This window comes from Xiphias gladius, chromosome 20, assembly GCF_016859285.1.
Source record: "Xiphias gladius isolate SHS-SW01 ecotype Sanya breed wild chromosome 20, ASM1685928v1, whole genome shotgun sequence".
NCBI classification, from domain to species: Eukaryota; Metazoa; Chordata; class Actinopteri; order Istiophoriformes; family Xiphiidae; genus Xiphias; species Xiphias gladius.
The window spans coordinates 17,208,611-17,230,130 of NC_053419.1; the positions used below are offsets into that span (position 1 = coordinate 17,208,611).

Below are 21,520 nucleotides of genomic sequence, written 5' to 3' on the forward strand. Positions count from 1 at the left end.
TTTGCTTTGTTTTTGTGTCATGGGCTTAAAGTTTTTGATTTACAAAATCCTGAGTAAGAGCTGTGATCTGCCAAGTCCAAATATACTCTGTGCTGTTTAATGTGGTTTGTCTAACTCTGTGGGGGAAAAAAAGTGAAAAATAGACTGCGAAAGTTCAAAACATCAGAAAAGCTGTCAACCTGGAAAATATGGATTTGTTTTCAGTCAAGGAATCAGAGGGAAAACTATTATTTTTCATTAGTTTCAGGGGTTTTTGGCCAAAAACATAGCTTCTTTTTATATTGTATCATGACTGTCTGTTAGTGTCATATTTCGTGACGTATTGGGAAATTGTGCTGAGTTTTTGAGGTATTTAGAGGCAGAAAAAGTGGAGGAACAATCAAAGGCTACCACTATCAGTAGGTTTCCCAGCATTACAACAGTATTATCATACAAAATCCTACAGTAAGTAAAGGTTATTTCTGAAGCGACTCGGGCCACTTCAAAAAGCGTCTCATGGGTTTTAGATTTGGTGCAAAATCAGATCTGCTCGGGCAGTGAAACCACAACAAAAGGTGAAACTGAGTAACAACTTTTTTTTGTCTTTAGGCAGAGTATAGAGAAGAGAAGACTGATAGACTTCAATTGTTATATTACACACTCTAAGACTATTAATCTTAGCTTGAATTGTCCTATTCAGAGAACACAGGTCTCTTGTTCTGAAGTTGTTAAAGCATGTTAACTTTCTTCTCCAGGGAAGTGATAATCGAGCTGTTGCTCCTCCAAAGACTGCGTTTGTTTTTTGTTATTTGTCTGGGTTTTTTGTTTTTTTTTGTTTTTTCTTTTTTTTTGCTTCTTTCCCACCCACTACTTGTCTAGCACGCTGTCCTTACTTGTTTTGCATTTCCCTGCATATTTGCAAATTTGCAATTTTGATATAAAAATGGCATCATCCACCTACAAATCAGGGCAAATCTGGTACACACTTTTATTGCACAGCCTCAAGAGTCTGTTAAGCTGCATTTCACTGCACATATTGAATGAGACAAATAAAACATGTAAATCTTGAATCTTGAAAGCAGGTTTCCATGATGATTAAATGTCCAAATGATTTTATATGTCCATCTGCTTGGTGGACTATTGTGAAATATAAAATATAATACACTTTGGTTGAAGATACATCATACTCTGCTGTTGCGAAATGATATTTGCATCGTCGAGTTTCACCTGTTTTTGCTGACATTGCTAAGTGTAGTCAAAACAAAGCTATGGCAGTACTATCAAATGAAGAGTGTTGTTCCACGTTACACCTTGACATCAACACAAGTCACTGCTAAGAAATATTTATTGTCTTGTGCAAAGCTAGAGCCACCCTTACCCTTAAGCTTTTCTCTGCACCAACACATGAATACAGTACTCTTTTGAACCCCCCCCACACACACACACACACACACACACTTCTAGCACCTGAAGCTATTGTATGCAGGTGCTATGTACCTTAGGCACAAATAGTATCTGCTCAGTTACTAATAGTAATAATAGAAACTGGGGCTTTCTGTTTTGCTCACATTTGCATCATAACCTGGGTGGATTGTGGAGATTAGACAACATTGACTCTGCAGCAAAGGAGCTGGTGTTAAGGGAGAAACAGTGATAGATCGGAGATGAACTGTACACGTATCATTTCTTTCATTCAGGCCCCCGTAAAGCTGACTCTCAGCTGTTAGGTGACATTCTAAACCCACAAATCCTCATTGAATTTGGACTGCTTGGTTAGTTTGTAGACAGTTACAGCTGAGAAAGATGCCAAAACCTAAAAACAGATGTCTTATCTTTTGTGACTTCATATTAAAAGGTTAAAATAATAGTGAAATCAAATCATGTTAGACAGCTAGTCTGTGGGTCACACGAGTCAATCCAAAGTTTCTCCCTTAGGCATAGCATGTTGTGGCATGTGTGTAGTCTAAATCCATGTTAAGTACTGTAGATGTACTGTTGTGTGATATTTCTTTATATATTTACATATATTCTACACCAAAAGCTGAATTTGCTGTATCACTGCTGTCCAGAAGGCAACACAAACTACCTAGCTTGGGCTTGACCCGGTAATTGGTATTATGATACGTAATTAGTAAACAGAAGAACACCATTACTTAAGTATGCAGCAGCAATGAGCTTTAAAATCGCACCAATGCTTTTCTATATTAGTGTCCACCAGTTTGAAGCTGTTGTCTTAACTCTCAAAACGCTGGTGGAGGCTCAGAGTAATACATTGCCATTTTGTTGAATGTAACTCAAGTAAAGCAGGATCTGTGTCTGTGTGTCCATGCGCGCATCATGTGCTTGCACTCCTCCTCAAATGCAGACGATGATAAGACCTCTTACATTTAGAATATGTGGGAGTTTGCTCAAAGGCAGGAGGAAGCACAACATGTTGATCAGAACTAGTGTTGAATACAATGCTTGGGGTTATTGTATTAATGTAGTGTGTAGTGGACTTATTTTCTGTCATCTTAGACTGTCAGGCCAGCCAGGATTCTTACAGGATTAGACTAATTGTCAACTATATTTATAAAAAAAAAAAAAAATAAAAAAAAAAGGTAATCATTTTATTTTCAATAATAATTTTAACAGAGAATTTTGATTGCTGACAAAGATTTGCTGATTTAACCTTGTACCAGAACCTTCTATCATATAACAGGAAAGAAAGCATGTGCCATTTTATGGTTATATCTTATTTATTTATTTGTGTGTGTTCATTTTCTGTTGTAAATCTGTTTCTCTGTGTGCACAGGGAAGATGCACGTGTCTCTGGCAGAAGCCTTGGAGGTTCGAGGAGGTCCTCTCCAGGAGGAGGAGGTCTGGGCAGTGCTCAGCCAGAGTGCAGAGAGCCTCCAAGAACTCTTTCACAAAGGTATGAACATGTGGAATCAAGTCAGCAAAGATGTTTCTTAGAAAAGAGTGTATATACACACAAAACACAGTTCACATTAATTTGTCTCTCTTACATAAAGTACTTTCTTATGTCCTTAGTGTCCTATTTTTAAACAACCTTCTCCATAATTACATCCACATTGTTTTTTTTGTTTTCTTTTGTTTTTTTAATGAATGGGCTGAATAGGAATCATCTGGTGTCCAGATCCCATGAATTGCAGGTGCCATTTGGTATGACAAATTAATGGGACTGCTCAATGTCTTTCTCCAAAATGAATTGTTAATGTTGTTGCTTTATAGATTGGTTTTTAAATAAGTTTAATTTAAAGATTCCGTCATACTCCGACTCTCAGGTTAGTATCAGTAAATCTAAAAACATTCAATGCTAAATGAACTGCACCTATATAGCACTTTTCTAGTCTTATCAACCACGTAATGCGTTTTTACACTACTACCACATTCACCCATTCACACACACATTCATACAGCTCTCTATTTTCTATACATTCAGTGCTTTATACACACACACACACACACACACACACACACACACACACACACACACACACACACACACACCCCGATAATACATCGGGGGCAATTTGGGGCTCAGTATCTTGCCCAGGGACACTTCGACATGCAGAATGGAAGAGCCGGGGATTAAACCAGCGACCTTCCGGTAAGTGGACGACCTGCTCTACCTCCTGAGCCACAGCTGCCCAGTGCGGTCATTGAGTTGCCAGCTTGTTTCTAACTGGTCCAGCATCAATCGTATGATTGTACACTGTGCAGTTTTGTTTTTTGTGTTTTAATCATTCTTGTGAGTCATTTGTGCATGCGTCTATGGTTGTCCTTGAAGGTAGAAAGAGATAAAGTTGTCCTATGACAGAGCGTCTTTGTAACTAAAGAAAACAACAACAGGTGACTAAGGCAGGCTTAACTCTGGAGACATTGGGCAGGAGGTGATTCAGCAGGGACTGCAGAGCACTAAGTGTTGTTTAAAGGCTAAGATGGTGCCCAGTCTCGTACAAAACTCTAGTGCACCTGATTGTGTTGGCATTAAATGTGCCATCTAAACTGTACTTGTGAATTTCCATGAAGCAGTGACCAAGATCTGGCTGTGTGTTTCTGAATAAACCAGCCTGACCTCAACTTCCAGTTTTGCTGACTGATTCCATTGCAGATGATCCTGGCATGCTGTAGGAATTCCCTCTTATCAGTGTGGTGTGTAAATATGCCTTTTATGCTGAGGTCACATTCATGACAAAAAGATTGTGCGCAAATGTTCATGTATTTCAGTCATTATGGCTTCTGAGATAAATTTCTAAACGGTGAAGGACAAGATGCAAGGTTGGATGCTTTGAGTATTTTAGATTATTTAATCTTCATATGGCATTGTGCTGCAGTGATTGTGATCTCTAAGCACGTCCCTCTTTTTCCTTAAGTGTGTAGTTGTGTAGCTATACTGAGTAGATTGCATACTCATACACACGTACAGTTTTAGACTGCTGATTGAAGCTAAAATTTGAAGAGCAGATGGAACCAGCTATTATATAGTCACTGAGCTATGTAAAGAAGCATATTTACCACAAGAGCATATTAATAACAGGAACTATTTAAACATTTTTTTTATTTGTTAGACAATTTTTTTGATTTCCTAGTCAGCCATTAACAGTAATGGAGAAGTTTGAGTTTTTTTCTGGTTTATACTTAAAAAGCATTAATAGTGAAGTGAAGTGAAGTGAAGTGACAGTGAATGTTGTCCTAATATATGGGGGGCAATGTGCAATTGACTTAACGTGACTTTTCAGGCATTATTAATGGAGTCATATTGTCAAACACTTAATCAGTAGCACATTTGTTTCCCCTGTGGGTAAACAGTAGTGGTTAATTACCATGTATGTTTGTGTAAGAATGATTTGTTTGAATAAGAGATGTGTGAATATTTCTGATTTGGTAGAGGAATTCCTCCTCATGATTCCATCTACACAGAATTTAACATCATATAAAAACCACTGTCTTGTACATTTGTGTGTTTCTCTATTTATCCCTGTGTCTGCTCCTGTGTTCGAGACTCTGCCGAGGCCATCTGCTGCTCTACATCTGTCACTTTAATGGCATGTTTGCTGGGGAATTGAATGTATGGTACACAGTACAGTTTGTTAGCATCTACTTTTAGAGGACATCCTCTTACTATGGTAGTTCAGAATTATTCCCTGCCCCCAATAAGCACAGATAACAGCTTATCAGACTGACAGACTACATTGTTTTAGGATAAAGAACTTATAGTTGAAAAATCAAATGGTAAAACCAAAGTCATGTTTTGAAACTGTTGGTTTCTATTAGATTGTACAGTCAGTTTATATCTGCAGTTTATTGAAATTGTTGATTAATTTATCATCCACCAAGAAGCTAATTTGCTCAGGCTGAGTCATGCACTTCTGCTCAGTTCTATTATTGCTTATCCAGAGAGAAATTTTTGAGTGGGATACACCTAATAACCCAGTCTACTTTTGAGTAAGATCTCCAAATGCTCACATGACTTTTAAACAGGAAACTTATATTTACTTTATAAATTCCAGCTTTTGAAAGCAGATATTTGGTGCCTCAAATCCAGTTCCCCTGTTCGTCTCTGTGCTCCTCTCAGAGTTAAGTATCAGTCAAAGAAAAGAATTTTGCAGCGCAGCTCAAACATTCCTTTGTATATTTTTAAAACGTTCTCTAACCATAGTGCTGGCTGTGGCTTTGTAGGAAAAGAGAATTACGCTGTGTAGCCATTCCTTTCAGCTTCCATGCCTCAACAGTTATTTTCTTGCAGGCTAAGAAAGCAACATGTGTTTTTGTTTACTTCAATCATCTTGAATTTCCATATATGCCAAAAGCAAGAAACATTCACTGTGTGTACAGTTGCTGCTTTCAGGCTGTAAATGCTTAGGTAAAATTTGATGCTAGTGTTAAGCTTTAAAGCACAATACTTAAACACCGTGTGCATGCATGTGTCATAATAGATAAGAATTTAAATAATGGAAGTCCAATATGTTTTCCTTGTTTTTGTTCCTGATCATATCTCCAATGACTGATTGTCTGTTTCCCCCTCCAGACCCTTCAGCCATGGGTTTCATCATCTCTCCCTGGTCCCTCCTGCTCATGCCCTCTGGCAACATCTCATTCACAGACGAGTATGTCACCCAGCAGGACTTAAGAGCCTTCACAGCTCCAGAGGTCCTGGAGGGGGTTTCCTTGACTTCAGTCTCTGGCATAGAGAAGGTATAACCTTTACATAACCCACGTGGTGACAGAACCTTACAAACTGTCTAGTCTATATTTCCTAATGCTTCATTAGTGTGCGTTTTATCGCCCTTTCCCACATCTTTTGTTAATGCTCATACCATTTCAGTAAAATCTTGGTGATATTTTCTATTATGAACACATAAACTTCATGACTAAGAATGTTTATGTTATCATTTATGTCTTTTACTGTTTGTTTTGTCGGGTTATAGAAAGGTTTAGCACTGTTGTAAGAATTGCTGCATGCTGCAGTCAGGCCATAGGACTAACACACAGGTATCCGTGATTGGCTAAACACAATTCGAGTGATTTGTGTTTTGCATATTCCTGTTAATTTAATTTTTATCTCAATAAATGCCTCCCCTTGTGTTCAACGTTTTCAAGGGCAAGGCAAATTAAAATTTCTTTTCAAATACATTTGGTCATTATATGTTTTGAATGATTCTGTATGGAATTGTGGATGTAGAGACGCTCTGTTGTTGTGATGGGGGCAATCAGGTGTTAAGAGCACATTTTTGTTTGAGTAACACAACACGTAACACTGTTGGTACATATTAACTGTTTGCAGATCTGAGGTAGCTGTGTAGTTGCAACATTCAGAACAAGAGCAACCATAGTATCTCATCCGATGCGATATATGACTTCTTTTACATTTACTCAGAACCACACCCCCTCTATTCATCTGTGCCCCTCTGGTAGACGAGCTAAAAGCTTGCATGACTGGATTCCTGTTTCTGGCAAAGCCCCACAGACCTCAACACAGTTTTGTGCTGAGTCAGTTTTCCAGCCCTGGGCCCGTCTCCCCAGCTGAGTTATTTCAGTGTAGAAAGTATAATCTGTATCTCTCATTATCAGAGACTGTGGGTAAATATACGTCAGCTGCGAATGCCACGATTTTCCTTTCACTTTTTCAACATATGGGTTGGTATTGTTGCTTTTAATGGGCAGCTTTTAAGTTTCCACATTTGCTGAAAGTGTGAGTGTGTCTTTAAATTTGTACTCTGAGATCTGTTCCTAAAAGACCTTGAAGGCTATGTTGCATTCTTTGGCAATCCCTGAATTATTCTTTCCTCTACCAAGCCCAACATTCAGGGGAAGTGATTTCTCCCCCAAGTAATGAATGCAGAGTAATAAGGGGAGGAAAATGGAAAAATGTTTTTGGATTTAGCCTGAAAGCCCCTGCTTTTTTCCTTTCCAAGAAAGATTTAATTCTTTTTATCACACTCCAGCAGTTATTGAGCCTCAGTCTGTCTCTCTTTCTTTCACACAGGGAAGTTTGACTTTTTTTGATAAGGTTTAGTGCCTAATTTTCTGAATGTATCAAAACCTTTATATTCTTCATCTTTCTTCACTATTGCTTTACTCTTGTCTTGATGGTTGTACTTTTCTCTTAAGAGACCAAGACTGAATGAAGCTTATGTAGCCTAAGTGATGTTTTTTTTTTTTTTTTTTTTTTTTGACAGATGCACATGTACTCCCTGGGGATGACTCTGTTCTGGGGAGCGGACTACGAGATCCCCCAAAGTCAGGTAAATCACTACCACAGATACTTTCTTCCAAATGGATAGGGGTTATAATATGGAAACATATTTACATTTGGTAATGAACCTCATGTTGATGACTAAAATGTGTTTATTGTTTTCATTAAACTTGACAAATCATTTTTGTCTTTATGTTTATAAAAAATAACTTTTTCAATACACTGGGTATCTCAAACAGTGCCAAACCACCTGGACCGACACTAGGATACAAAATGCTAGCATATCAGCATTTAACAATATTAAAGTGGTGTCTTCTTACAGATTGATGCTTGACTGAAGATAGGTATAACATCAGTTGCTTAACTTGGCAGGCATATTAACCATTGAGATAGTTAACAGTGCTGTTCACCGGAATAGCCACACCCACAGTAAATTTTTGTCTAAGTTTAATAGTTCTCCCACGTTAGTTATTTTGGCGTCAAAAAAACTCAGTTAATCAAACATTGCCAGTCACACTAGCACAATGAAAAGGTGGACAGTGCCCTTGCAGGAATTAGTGTCTGGCAAAATACAATTTATAATACTTCTTTGTAATGTTAATTTACTGAGAATCAATATTTCAGTCATGCTAATTTGCAGCCCATATGCCTTACAGCCACTCTGAAAGCAGAGGCTATGTTTTTCAGTGGAATCTGCCTTTTGAAATGAGATCTGTGTCTGATTATCTTGTCTGGGTAAGAAAAAGTGCAAGCTCTAAATGCCCACTGTAATATATCTGAATCTACAAAGACCTGGAGACAGTCTGATTCGTAATGCATTCATATCTCAAGAGTCAGTCAGGTGTAAAACAAAATCCGCACAGTGTGTTCGTCTTAGTGAGAAAGTACCGCCCACATGTTAGACACAACATAACTTGCACTCAAGTTTGCCATCCACTTCGCTTCACTAGAGGGCTCAGGATCCATCTACTCTGATCATGTCTTTTCCCTCATCCATGAAGTAGTTGCTGTAGTAGTGCTCATGGTACCTGCAGAGTTTTTAACTAACATTAGTTGAAAAACAACATTTCTTTGTTTCTGATACATCCAAACAACGAAAACAAGTTTCATAAAAGACAAGAAGTGGACACCCAGGCTATTTTGACACTTACACTCATAGTGAAATAGAAGTTAGACAACTTTCAGCTTCCATAATGTGACCTATTCCAAGTAAAATGGAACATGTGGGCAGGATATACTAGTTGCTAGACAGATTTAAGTCAAATTGTTCAGATTTGATTGGACAGCTGAAAAGTGGGCTTATAATACAGAGCGATACTAAGCTGCAGTGAGATAGAGGAGGACAGGTTGCCTCCACCAACACCTCCCTCTTGTGTTGTTTTGATAAGATTACGGAGGATGGGGGAAAAATTAATGCATTAGATCTCATCCAGATTCTTTGGAAATGAGACAACTGTGAAGAAAGAGTATACCCGCAGTTTCGGATATCTAAGGGACATCAAAAGGCATGCTAAAAATCTGCATTGTACCATATTTTTGTTTTTGAGGCACAAAGCAAAGTATCTAACATCACTTAGATGGGGTGAAAAAAAAAGGCTTCACTTTGGCCTTTTCATCTTAAACATGTAGTAGATGGACATTTAAAGTAGGTGATGGGTTTGTGCCATGTTGGCAAGGCTTAGCTCTGCCTCATTATCTGAACACGAAGAGAGCCAACATGATAATGCAGATATCAGATTCAGACACACCAATAGAGCTTGTCACTTCACAGTACATACTGCTCTTGTCCCTGTGTGTTAACTGTCATTTTGTTTACACTGCAGCCTATGAAGTTGGGGGAACACCTAAACAGCCTACTTCTCAACATGTGTGATGATGTTACATTGAGTCGAATGTCGTTGCGCACGGTGCTGGACATCTGCAGCAAACACATCCGAAACTCCAGCTGTGACCCTCCCTTCTCTTATATCAGAAAACTGGTCCGGTTGGTGCTGGGCAGCCTTTCCCAGGTGCACAATTTATTTATGGTGGTCAAATACAACATTTCTGTCTATTTTTCCATATTTTTATTTTAGCATCTTCCAGAAAAGCTGCACCTTAAGCTTTATCCTAGCTACGTGTTCGCTAAAAGACTGTTATCCACTCTGTCAGAGCACAGTAGATTAGTTGAATTACACAACAGATAATGAGGCTCATGCTGATAAACCATGATTTCAGGATGGATAAGTCTAAATAAGAGAGACTCTCTAACTTCCTTGCTTCCTCCTGCTCTTTTCACCCCCGCTCTTTCTTTTTCTTTCTGTTTTACTTCTACTCTTGTTTTCTTTTCCTCAGCTGGACGGACTCCTAACTGATAGAGAGTCTCTTCCGGAGCGGAGTAAGGAGATTCGAGAGAGGCTGAGGGGCAAAGGCTTGCCCTCAGGTAAGATGAGCTGCACTGACACACACAGACAAGCACTGAACACAGAGCAACTAAACACGTATTTGCATAGTGTGTTGTCAAAAGAACTTTTCAGGGGTGTAGAAAGTCAATTATTTATGCAGTGATTTAGATTTTTTTGCCTGCCAATAGTTCATGACAAAGCTGTCTGCTTTCTATTAGTCTTAAACTTTGTGTAAAAAAAAAAAAACAGGCCACGCTGATAACTTTTGTTTACCCATGTTCTGTGTAATCTTCATTTGAGTGACATAAAGTGACAGTCTCGAACCAGAAATAATCACATGACCGTAGATAAGTAAGCTTTGTTAAGATAATGTATATTATCTGTTCTACCTTCCTAATAATAACCTCGGGCTGTGAGCAGTTGACAGCGTGTGGTTTAATTTACTATTTATCTATTAGAAGTTGTTTGCATGTGTGTTACTTTTATTTAGTTTTTCCCTGGTTGTCAAGCTATTCATAACTTACATCCTGGCTTTCTGACTATGTGGGAAAGAATGAAACGTAGAGGAGGAACAACACACTGCAACTTTGAATCAGATTTAATTCAGGAAAATATGACAGAGTCTTCCCAGTGGTTTCTAAGAGAACTCCGGCATTTTTCCAGGCCATGGAAAGGAGAGCAGAGTGCAAACATGGCTATTGTCCCGATTATGTAAGCATGGCATGGCATTGATTACAGATGCATATTTTGGAGTCACCAGTAAAGCTGCTGGTCTGCTGTTTGTATCAGTGCTTTGTTTCCATGGTTGAGAACCAGCCAGCTCTAGGGAAAGTACATGCAAAGAGTATAACTCAGTTCCAAGGCGTCTTTCTTCTTAAGGAGCAGCTCATTCCCTCTGGTATTGCAGTGCTTCCGAGTTGTAATTGCTGCTAAGGGAACTCAGACATTGCCTCTTTTTTTATGACGGATATTTTATGTCTCCCAGTTCTTCCCTGCTGTAATCCATATGACAGCAGCATCACACTAGTATTAGCTGAAAAACTTGTAGCAACAACTGACTTCCTTTTGAAAAATAAGACATCTTGTTGAGAATTTTTTTTCACTCAGTCTAGTCCTTCTGTGCTTCCCTGAGTTTCTGGAAGACAGTCTGTCTGTCAGTCTTTGATGTGTTAAGACCAAGCATATGCTTTGTAGATTAAACCAACACATGCAGCGTTTTTTTTCAGAATGTAACGTCTCCTTTTTCTCTCTCATTTCTGCATCTCTTCATCTTGTTTTTGCTCTTGTTCATGCACATTTGTCTTCTGTTTATCTCTTTCTTTCTAAAACGAGGGATCATTGGCAGAATGTATATAGCTTGTATGGAAAGGCAAACTTGAAATTTATGGCTAGTCAAAGAAAGCAACATTCATTATTCATTTTTAAGGGAGACAGAGTGATACACGGGCTGGATGCCAGGGCCAAAAATGATTTGCTGTTGTGTCACAGCATGTTCTATTGTTTGTTAAAAGTAATGGGGAAAACAGATGTAGCGATATAGTAGGTACCCCTTGAGGTCAAAAGCTGGATGCCATTCGCTTCTCATTGAGCTTGTGTTGGTTTACTTTACAAATTAATTACTTTTATTTGCCATTAATTGCTGCTACATTTCCACCCCTGGGGCCGTATAACAGAAACGTCCTATTGTTGCTTCTAATTCTAATCAGTTGCCATATAATCTGTTGAATAACCATGCCATATTCATTCGGGGCGTGAATTTAAAAAATGAAAATTAGAATTTAAGTTGATCTTAAGAAGAAAGTAAGTTTCTGTAACAAGGGATTTAACACATTCTCTAAACGGGTCATGACACTGGAAGGAAGCATTGAAAAACATGCAGTTTTGGTCCTGCACAAGACCATTAGATGTTATTTAAGCTGCAGGGGACAGTGTCCAGCTTGTCACTTATATTATATTGTATACTATATCTCTTATACTTACTGATTGGGCAAGAGGACATACTGAATGCCTACCTAATTATCCATTTACTGTAGAAGCATTAAACCTTTCAGTAGCTGAGCCATGAGAGGCCTGCTGCAGGTGCTCAGTCTTTTGAGGCCAAGCCAGGGTATTGGAGCAAAGGAGAGGAATTCTACAGTCGACAGTGCCATGTTTAGTTGCTGTGTCATGCTGATGCCATTAGAACTGGGTGCCAGGTTGGATAGTCACTTGACATAATGAAGCGTTCGGAATTTATTCAAATCAAAATCCTTGTTAATCCTTCCTCTCATCGTACAACTTCCTGTATTGAGTGTAGTGTTAATAATGATATATCCTCTGAGAATGATTTGTATTTCAGCTGATCTCTTATACTGCCGGCATTAGAATAAGAAAAAACAGATATGCTAAGAAAGGCTATCTGTTTGTAGTACCTGCTGAAGGATTTTACGTTGCTAGTAAGATAAAGATTTGTTGTGTTATTCTGTGTTTTGAAACTTTCAGTTTTGACAGTGTGAGCTTCAGCTTGTGGTCCAATAAAACTGGTTTTCTCTCCTGCTCTCAGGGAGGAGTGCCGCCCCCAGGGTTCTGGAGCGCTATCGAGCCAGGAGTCAGGATCAGACGTCTCTTAACCGGGGCCTCAGTCGTTCCATGGGCTCCCTGCCAATCCAGGGCCTGTTGAAGGGGGATGAAGGGGCAGCCCTACAGTATTCCCTGTCTGACTATCACCACAATTCTGAATCCCCCACAGAACTTTACCCCAAACCCCCCTCACTCCAGCACCAGCACTCCTATCCTTATCTGCACCCTCTTCACCCCCAGCAAAAAGGCCGGCCAGTGGAACTGGACCGGAGGTCTTTACCTTTCCACAGTGGGGACCTGGGCCCTAGTCAAGCCAGGAAAACCTGGGCTTCCTCTGTGGACTTGGCATGTATTGATCCAGAGGCTCTTCGTTTTGGGGCATTGGAAGATGCGCGGAGGGGCAGCAGCGCCTTAAGTACCCTCTCTATAGGCAGGCGCAAATCACCCTTGCGGGCATCCAGGGAGAGGGATTCTTGCTACCCTGAGTTTGGTGGGCTGAAGAGCAGGAAGCCTCATCACCACTCTGCCTTGTCTGTTGGCTCAGGCCTCCCTGGTGCCTATGACAGGATCAAGGAGAGACAGAGGAAACTTCAGGTGCTAAGGCAAGCAGTAGATGGTGAGTATACTTTCTTAACATAAAAGTTCAGCATAAAGGAGAAGTTGTTTTCATTTTCAACACTCACATAAATGTGCCTCCAAGATATGGTTTTTAATCCTCGTGGTTGACTGTTGTCATGTGTTCTACAAAGCATGTCACCTGCCACCAGTACAGTATGTAAGCCGAACTGGTAAAATGTTGCTTGCATAAAACTTGGCACTTAAGGTGCCGGTAAGCTTCATCAGAAGTGCTTGTCGGATGATGATAAAGCTTCAGAAACCCCCTCGCCCCACACCTTTACAACATCTGAATTTGTGGGGCTGTGTGCAGCAGTTTCTGTAACTTTTTTCCAAAACCAAGAATCTGACATTCACACCCACTTCACGCTGTGATTGGCCAGTGTGCGGAGGTGAAAACGTAGTCAGGGTTTGAATTTCTCTCTGAAGGTCTCTTTTTTTTTTTTTTTTTTTTTTTTTTTTTCATTCTTTACACAACTATTTCTGTTGTTTCTGTGGTTGTTCAGCTATTTCGTTGGCTTTTCCTGTTCTTTGGAGAGGAATTCACCATTAACAAAGAATTATCTTCACTCATTGTCTTTAAGTGTGAGGTGTGACACTTCTAATATGATATTTTTTTTTAAGTGAGTGGGATTCATTGATTGAATCTCAGACAAACATTTGAAAGAAAATAAGTTACAATTTCGAAAAGTGATTCTCATTAATGAATACCACTTCACTTACCAGATTCACTTCTCAATTTTTTTCATTAACTAAGCTCATCACACACAAACAAGTCCCAGTGTCCCATATGAGCCAAGCAAAGCTGAAATGATGCTCACCTCCAACTCATTCTGCAAAATGTACAAACCACACTCAGCCTGTTTTGGCAGTTACAGCTTCATTCGGATTAATTATCTCCACCTTTTGTGTTTTCATCATTGCAACATATTACACACAATTATAACATAGTCATTAGTATTGCAGAATAATGGGATTTTTGTGACACACCTGTCATTATTGTGTAATGTGTGGTGCCAGTGCTTTGACCCAACATGTAGTGCTTGGTCTACTACATTGGTGAATACGCTTGTTATCTGTCGGGTCAGCCACAATTCCAAACTGGAAAAAGTTCCCGGCCATAGTCAGTGACTGAGACAATGAGTGAATTATTCAGTAAAACCTTTTGAGGTCCCATTTTTGAGGCTGTGTCATTAGGATATATAGGAAATGTCAAACCGGGTGGTGAAGCGACTTTATCATGCAATAAAAATGGGTACAGCAACTTAGGCGAAGAGACTGCTGGGAGCCATCAGCTGGGTTTATCTGAGAGGAGAAAATGTAATGTTGAAGGGATGACGTGAGCAGGCGGACACCCGTACCAGTTGCAGGTTGTGTGTCCATCTGTAACTACCATGTGGGATGGGAGCTGGGTGCTGGCTTGAATGAAGTATCATTGGTGGTGGTTGGGCAGCAAAGTTTAGACAGAATGTATGAGTCACTGGTACAGAGGTTTTCAAATGGCTGATTCTAATTACAGGCCAGCTTAATTCTAGCCTGTTGCTAACTGTCACACATGCTATAAAGCAAAGTCCCTCACACTCACTTTTTTTTTTTTTCTGACATCTGGCTGTAAACACACAGATACATGCAAATAAAGTTAATTACGATAGACACACACAAAGTATTTACAGACTGAAAAAAAAAAAAAAACACACAAAATATCACATGCCTTAGACCGAGCACACACAACACAGTTGTTTAACACCTCAGCAATCAGCCCCAAGAGCTTTAAGATTCCCTCGGGAGCTTATTGAATTCTTGGTAAAGAGTCCATGGGCAGGCTTGTTTAATGCAGTGAGTCACATGTTGTTACATGGGTCTGCTGGCCATCTGGGGACAGTGGAGGAGCATGAGGGATGAATGGTTTCATATAATAAACCACTGTCTTCTACTTCTTCTTCCTGTTCCTCCTCCTCCTTTCTTCCATACTCCTCACTCTCTAGCTCCCACCAACCTCCAGCCTCACTGCTTTTCTGGCAGCTATTTTTAATGCTGACCGAGCCACCAACCAAGCATTCTTTTCCTCGACTGTGGCTTTTTATCCCCAGCAACTCCTGCCTTCCTTTCCTTCCCTCCCCTTTGCCTTTTGCTGATTGTAATCAGGGGCACTTGGCTTTTTTTTTTTTTTTTTTTTATTTCAAACGATGTTGTGAAGAAAGGAGCTGAGCTTTTCTACTTGCAGAGTGTCAGAGCAAGAAAATTAGAATGGTGGGTAGCCCCTGTTTATTTTCCCACCTATCAGACTGTGTCTGTATTTGTGTTTGTGTTTGTGTTTTCTGTGTGTGTGCGTGCATGCGTGCGTGTGTTCCTGTGAATGTGCAGAGAGTATTGAGAGGGTTATATATGTTTGTTTTTTGTGTCAGTACCTTTTTAATTCATTTCAAATTATGATTGATTGTGGACACCAAGCTGACGCAAAGGAATGTTCACGCCCATCACAACTGACTGAGAGTGACTACCAAGGCTGAGCCAAAATATTTTTGTATTCCATCCCAGCGCTATTTTGCTATAGTATGAATGGGGCCTAATTGAGCACAGATTATTTGCAGGGCCTTGTGGATGTGTTACTTGGCAGAGACCTCATTTTCTTTCTTTTTCGCTTACTTTTTTCTGTTCTTTTCTACAGGAAAGTGATGGCGCAGCAGTGGTCAGTGCTCTCAGGTTTCACCTAGTTCTAAACTGCTTCTCTGTCTATTGTGTGTGTGCGTGTTTGCAAAATATGTTCAACTGAATGAATATGAAGTATATGAATATAACTAAATGTTGTGTGTGTGCATGCATGTGTGTGCATGGGCATGTTTTTACCTTGTCCCCTATGTCTCACCCAGTGCCTCCGCAACCCCCCCCCCCCCTTCCCCTTTTTTGGTACCAAGGTGCTGCAATCAGTAGAAACTTTCCTTGCAGACCTAGAGAGTGTAATTGGAGTCATGCGTAGCGGATGAGGGAATTCCTAACGTTATTGGACTTTTCCGGCACTTGGCAGCAGGTCATGTGGCTCTGGGCTGGGGCGGGTCCAGCTTGGACAACAATACAGAACACTGCTGCCCCAGGGGAAGGGGAGGTGTTCACACAAAAGTACAACCCCCACATTTTCATAATTATATTACAGTTTGGGTCGTTGACTCGAAAGGCTGCATCAGGAAAGATTATAGAGTGTTTCTAGGGTTTTTATAAAAAGCTTTTGAGCGTTTAGTTATGATCCATTTTAATCAAATGCCTGACTCATTTCCTCTTCACATTATAAATAATGTCTAACACAAGCAATGTAAAGGTTCACAAGCAGTGAGCATTACTACATTTTTGTTCTACATTATGCGCACTTAAAATTGCAATTTTACAATCTCTACACTGTATGTTCTTCTTTTCTTCTGAGTCATGCTGAGGCGTTCTGTAAACTGTTATCCATTTTAGCCCACGCTTTAAAGGGAGTTCCTCCTTTCCCCCTGGGACCACCAGACTTTAAATAACCTCATAGGCTGCGTTTGTGTCTCTTCTCAGCTTGAGCATTCCAAAAGGCCATAGCCCAGAGAAGCTGTTTGTGTACTCACAGAAAGCAGGTGCAGAAGTATCAGTCAGGGAGGGGGGAATCAGAAACAGCATCATGGGAGAAGAAATTAGATTATAAGGTTAAAGGAGGGAAAGAGATGAATGCGGGTTGAATCAATTGTTCCCTGGAAATGATGCTTTTCCACTGAAAATGTGAGAAAAGGACAAAAAAAGGCTTAGTAGGAAGTAAGTTGAGGCATTAAACTATGAATGAACTGCTGGTCTTTGTTCTTTAAACTTCACATGATGTTCATAATTACAACAAAAATGTGCTGACTGAAACCCTCCTTTTATTGCCTTTTGGGAATGTCTAGTATGTGTACATGTATGTGTCCACATACTTGTTGCTTACCGATTGTACTCCTTTTTAAGGAAGAGGAAGGTACTCAGAAAATCCTCTGAGTTATTCTACTAATCCTTTGTCTTCATCAGTTTTACAATATTTTATATTTCCTGGGAAATAAATAAGAACAATCAGTGAGAAGGAGCATGTTTATCTGAGTCAACCTCTGTCCAACCCTTCTGCTCCCTTGCTCACTTACTTAAAAATTCACACTATCAGCAAGATCTCGTTGTTAATCTCTCTAATTAGCTGTGACCCTCTCTGTTTCTCTATCTGTTTTTTTCCTATGTGACCCCCGCTGAGCACGGGTATATTTAAGATTTCTCGAAATATGCTGATTCACTCTCAGGTTAATTGTGACCAACCACCACCCACATTAGAGCCTCCTGGCTTGACCAGAATTATTTTGTACTGGTGTTTTAACAGTTTGTAACAGAATATTTAGTTACAGGTACAAACGACAGCATCAAAAATTACCTTTGACCTACAATAAAATTTGCATTGTTTGCATTGTGGTCTTTTCTGTTAATTTTGCCACATCCAAGACATTCACTTGGCTTTAACTGTGGATGTTTTTTTTTTTTTCATCTTTTTTCTTTTTTTTTTTTTGTACATGATGAGGGTTAATGTTCTTTTAATGTAAGCTTTATTAGGATTATCTTAAAAAAAATCACCCACAGTTTCTACTTGGCTTATGGCAAGTCATGTGGAGTTAATGTAATGGAGACTGATTAGTAGATGTAAATGTATTTCCCCCGTTCCTGTATTTTCCTGGTATTTTCTTGTCTTTTATATACTTTTACAAAAATATGAAGCACATAAAAACGCTCACCCCAACATTCACAAAAGTTTCTTGTTTCTTTTTCCCTTGCCAGACAAGTTTTAATTAGATCATAAACAGTTCTTATTAGCCCCCTAATGTTGATAATGGTGAGTCTGACAGAAATATACTTCATGGTGGTTTTTTTTTTTGTTTGTTATTTGTTTTTTGTTTTTTGTTTTTCCTACCATTATCTTCTTCACTTCGACCTTTTAGGTCTCTAAATTCATCATTACTGCACATATAGAAGCATAGTGGACAGTGTAGGACAGATGACTGTGCACGTGTGTGGGCATCTGTGCATGTATGTGTCAATGTGGATGTTTTAGCAAATGTGTTAGTCTTTGTACTGGCATGGGTAAAGCTAAGATTGTAAATCACTGTAAAACACAGAACAGAAGAGACTGCTTCTCTGTGTACCTTTTAACGCAGATGAAACTGTGTCAAAGGAACCCATGAGTCACTGGCCAGCAGAAGATGGAAAACTATTTTGGATGACAGTTTGGTTGTCCTCCTTCTTAGTAACATTATAGTTGCTGCTGGGCCGCAATGCTATTTAGTAATGATGTTTACCTAAAACAGACATCATTACAAAGAGAAGTCTGTTGCACTGTGAAACTTTGCTGACCTAAAATGCCTGCACAATGACTGGGGAATGCCATCCATTTAAGCTATGCAGCTGATACTGAAGAGCAGGACTTTCAAGTACTGTGTACTAGGCAGAGGAACACATGACACATTAGGTTACGGTTGAGAATTTTTTTGGGTATTGCTTATTTTATTTTCCTGTGTTGTACCAGAATATTAGTTCATTATGGAGTTTTGAAGCACTACTTTGTGAAAAGTAAATAATTGTGGTGAGCTGGTCTGTACTTGCTTTGGTTCACCCAGTCAAGCAAGACAACAGATTATGCCCGCAACAAAAAGCTCTCTGACAGGAGGCGTGCCTGTATACACTTGTGCTAAAGCTGCTTTTCAGTGTAGTTACATATGTCTTTCAGTAGGAGTGTTTACCAACAGCATGACTAATACCTGCTTTGTGTGTCTCAGTCTGCTGGTTTGGGGTTTGCGATCAGTCAGAGTATGATTTGGAGAGAGTCCTGTTACAGAAAACAGTAGCTTGTCAGTTCACGTTGTCCAAGTCTTATGAAAACAGATACAACATTTTGTCAAGTTCTGTGTCACGTGATGTTAAAGAATAAACGGTTTCACTTTAGCATCCCTCACAAACAAACAACAAACAGCAAACAAAGCTATATAACCTTTTTAAGTTGTCTAATGTGCATGAAGGTTATGATTGATACATTTCCCCATTTCACAGACATTTTCTTATACTACTGCACGGTTTGTATTTCATGATTTTTAAAGATGGGCTGATGGTCTTTCTCTTCCCTCAGACCCAGTGCACACCCACCAGAGGTACCACAGTGATTACAGTTCATCCAGTGAAAGCCCCTCAGTGACCTCCTCGGATCCTGACTACAGACAAGGTAATGGATGCCTCTGAATCCTTTATCAGCATCATTTTTTTTTTTTTTTTTTTTCCTTTTTTCATGGAGACATATATATAGTATGTTACGCCATGTGGTTTGTGTGTGTGCACAAACGTTTAGCAACAGGTGGCAAGTGCTACACAGACATAACTCATTATGGTTATGTGCATGAAGCAGAAGTAAAGATGAAAAACAAAGTAGGCTGCATTTTCAAAATAGTTAAAATTTTCCAGTCCAGTTGTAACATTCCTATCACAACAGAGTAAAGTAATTAGTTGAGAGGAAGAACGAAGCAGCCACACTAGGACTACATGGTTCTCATTCCTGTTTCTGTGGATCTGGAGCCCTGCTGATTTTCTCTTTAGCCATCTAATCAAGTACTGATTTAGACCTGGAATCGTGAGTGAATTTAACTAGAAAACCAGCAGCACTCTGGGCTGCAAAGCCTGGGCTGGGAAACCATTGGCAAAGGATATCAATTATTCTTTGTCTCCATTGAGCACTTCCTGTGGTCTGTCCTGCTCAAAGCCAGATTTCCCGCTGTCTTGCGGGCCAAACTTTAAAGGGACACGCTCAGTGTGCTTGAAATTGTAAGGTGCAATGCTCTGCCTTGATTTCAAGAAGAACTGGAAAGAAAGCTGCTGTCAGTCACTCACCTGTTGCTGCTAGTGGAATTAGATCATGTCCTTAGTGATGTAGGATTGCGCAAGATAACAAACCTTCATTGTCAACGCAAAATGAAATAGTGCAATAAACATAGACAAGACTTCAGGAGCAGAATATTATGTGAAACATTTGGTTGGTTTACAGTTTCAAGTGGCAAAGAAAACTATGGCTGCAGTATTGGGCAAAACAGCATCTGAGATTTAATAGTTCCGAAATGAACAAATGGGGTATTCATAAATATCCTCTATTGTGTGAGGTGTAATACCTCAGTTCACTGTGACAATGGATACAGCATCTTCTAATGTCCTGCTAAAATGAACAAAGCAAAGGCAGAGAGTACAAAGACCTATGGTTATTCTACATTGTGTGGTAAGTTATCAGGGTCTGGAAGGATGTCTGAGTCACTGTGGATGGCCATGTGAATAGGAGATATTATATTACTCTTTAACTATTTTGTCACTATTAGACATTTTATTACATTTCCACGGCACTCCAGTGGCTGTAAGCCCAGCAAACATGAGACCTGATGCTTATATTAGTCTTGAATCTCACAGTAACTAGAGTAGGCTCAACTGTGAGCCCTACATATTATCATAGCAGGTTCCTGTTCATAGACTGCCAGTATTGAAATGTCTAGGCTTCCAGGCTGTTTATGAGCTTTGCGCAAGTTGTAAGTGGAAGTTTGGTGATTGTGTGTGTGTCAAGGCAGAGCTCCATTTGACATTGTTTTACCTGGACTTCAGCAGCAATACTTCATCATCCATTCATCCCTCTGTTGCCACGTTGCCACCACTCATCAAGACATTTATAAACTAAACAAATTAGGCCGATGCCTTCCTCAGCGACATCCTCCAGTTCCTCCCAGGGAGCCCTTTGGCATCCTGATCAGATACACAAACCAACTTAATAGGGCTCTTTCAACACAGCAATTCTCCCTTCTGGATACCTGACATCATCACCATGTCCTTTTGAGTGAGCTCAGACAACCAGAGAAATAAACTAAATTCAGCCAGTGGGATCTTATCCTTGTGGTCACATAACAGTCTACTACAACTACAACGTGTCACTGTGTAGAGATGTTTCCAATTTACATTGCGTAGTTACAGAAAATAAAGACATAGCAGCACCTCACACACAGTGTAAACTGGACCATGTAAGCCAGGGGATACAGTAGACTTCCACCATATAACTATACACATGTTTGTTCATGTAGGCAGTTTTATGTGGTTTAAGATGTGCTGTTGTTTTTATAATGATTTCAGACCCTCGACTGGAAGATTAATATACTTAAAATTGTCAGTGCAGCTGAAGACAGAGCTAACAATGGTCAAAAGCAAATTTATTCAAGCTTACCTCACAGCCATACTCCAT

General features: G+C 39.7%; 1 protein-coding gene across 8 annotated transcripts in view; it reads left to right on the forward strand.

The window, feature by feature from the left end:
• Positions 1–21,520, forward strand: part of ptpn13 (protein tyrosine phosphatase non-receptor type 13) — a 47,190-nt gene that overhangs the window by 4,211 nt on the left and 21,459 nt on the right. For all 8 annotated transcript variants that reach the window (XM_040158148.1, XM_040158156.1, XM_040158147.1 and 5 more), the window contains exons 2-8: positions 2,774–2,893; positions 6,014–6,180; positions 7,665–7,730; positions 9,505–9,690; positions 10,016–10,103; positions 12,608–13,240; positions 19,388–19,480. In XM_040158148.1, coding sequence (XP_040014082.1) covers positions 2,779–2,893; positions 6,014–6,180; positions 7,665–7,730; positions 9,505–9,690; positions 10,016–10,103; positions 12,608–13,240; positions 19,388–19,480 — 1,348 coding nt within the window. In that variant the 5' untranslated portion in view covers positions 2,774–2,778. The remainder of the gene's footprint in view (positions 1–2,773; positions 2,894–6,013; positions 6,181–7,664; positions 7,731–9,504; positions 9,691–10,015; positions 10,104–12,607; positions 13,241–19,387; positions 19,481–21,520) is intronic.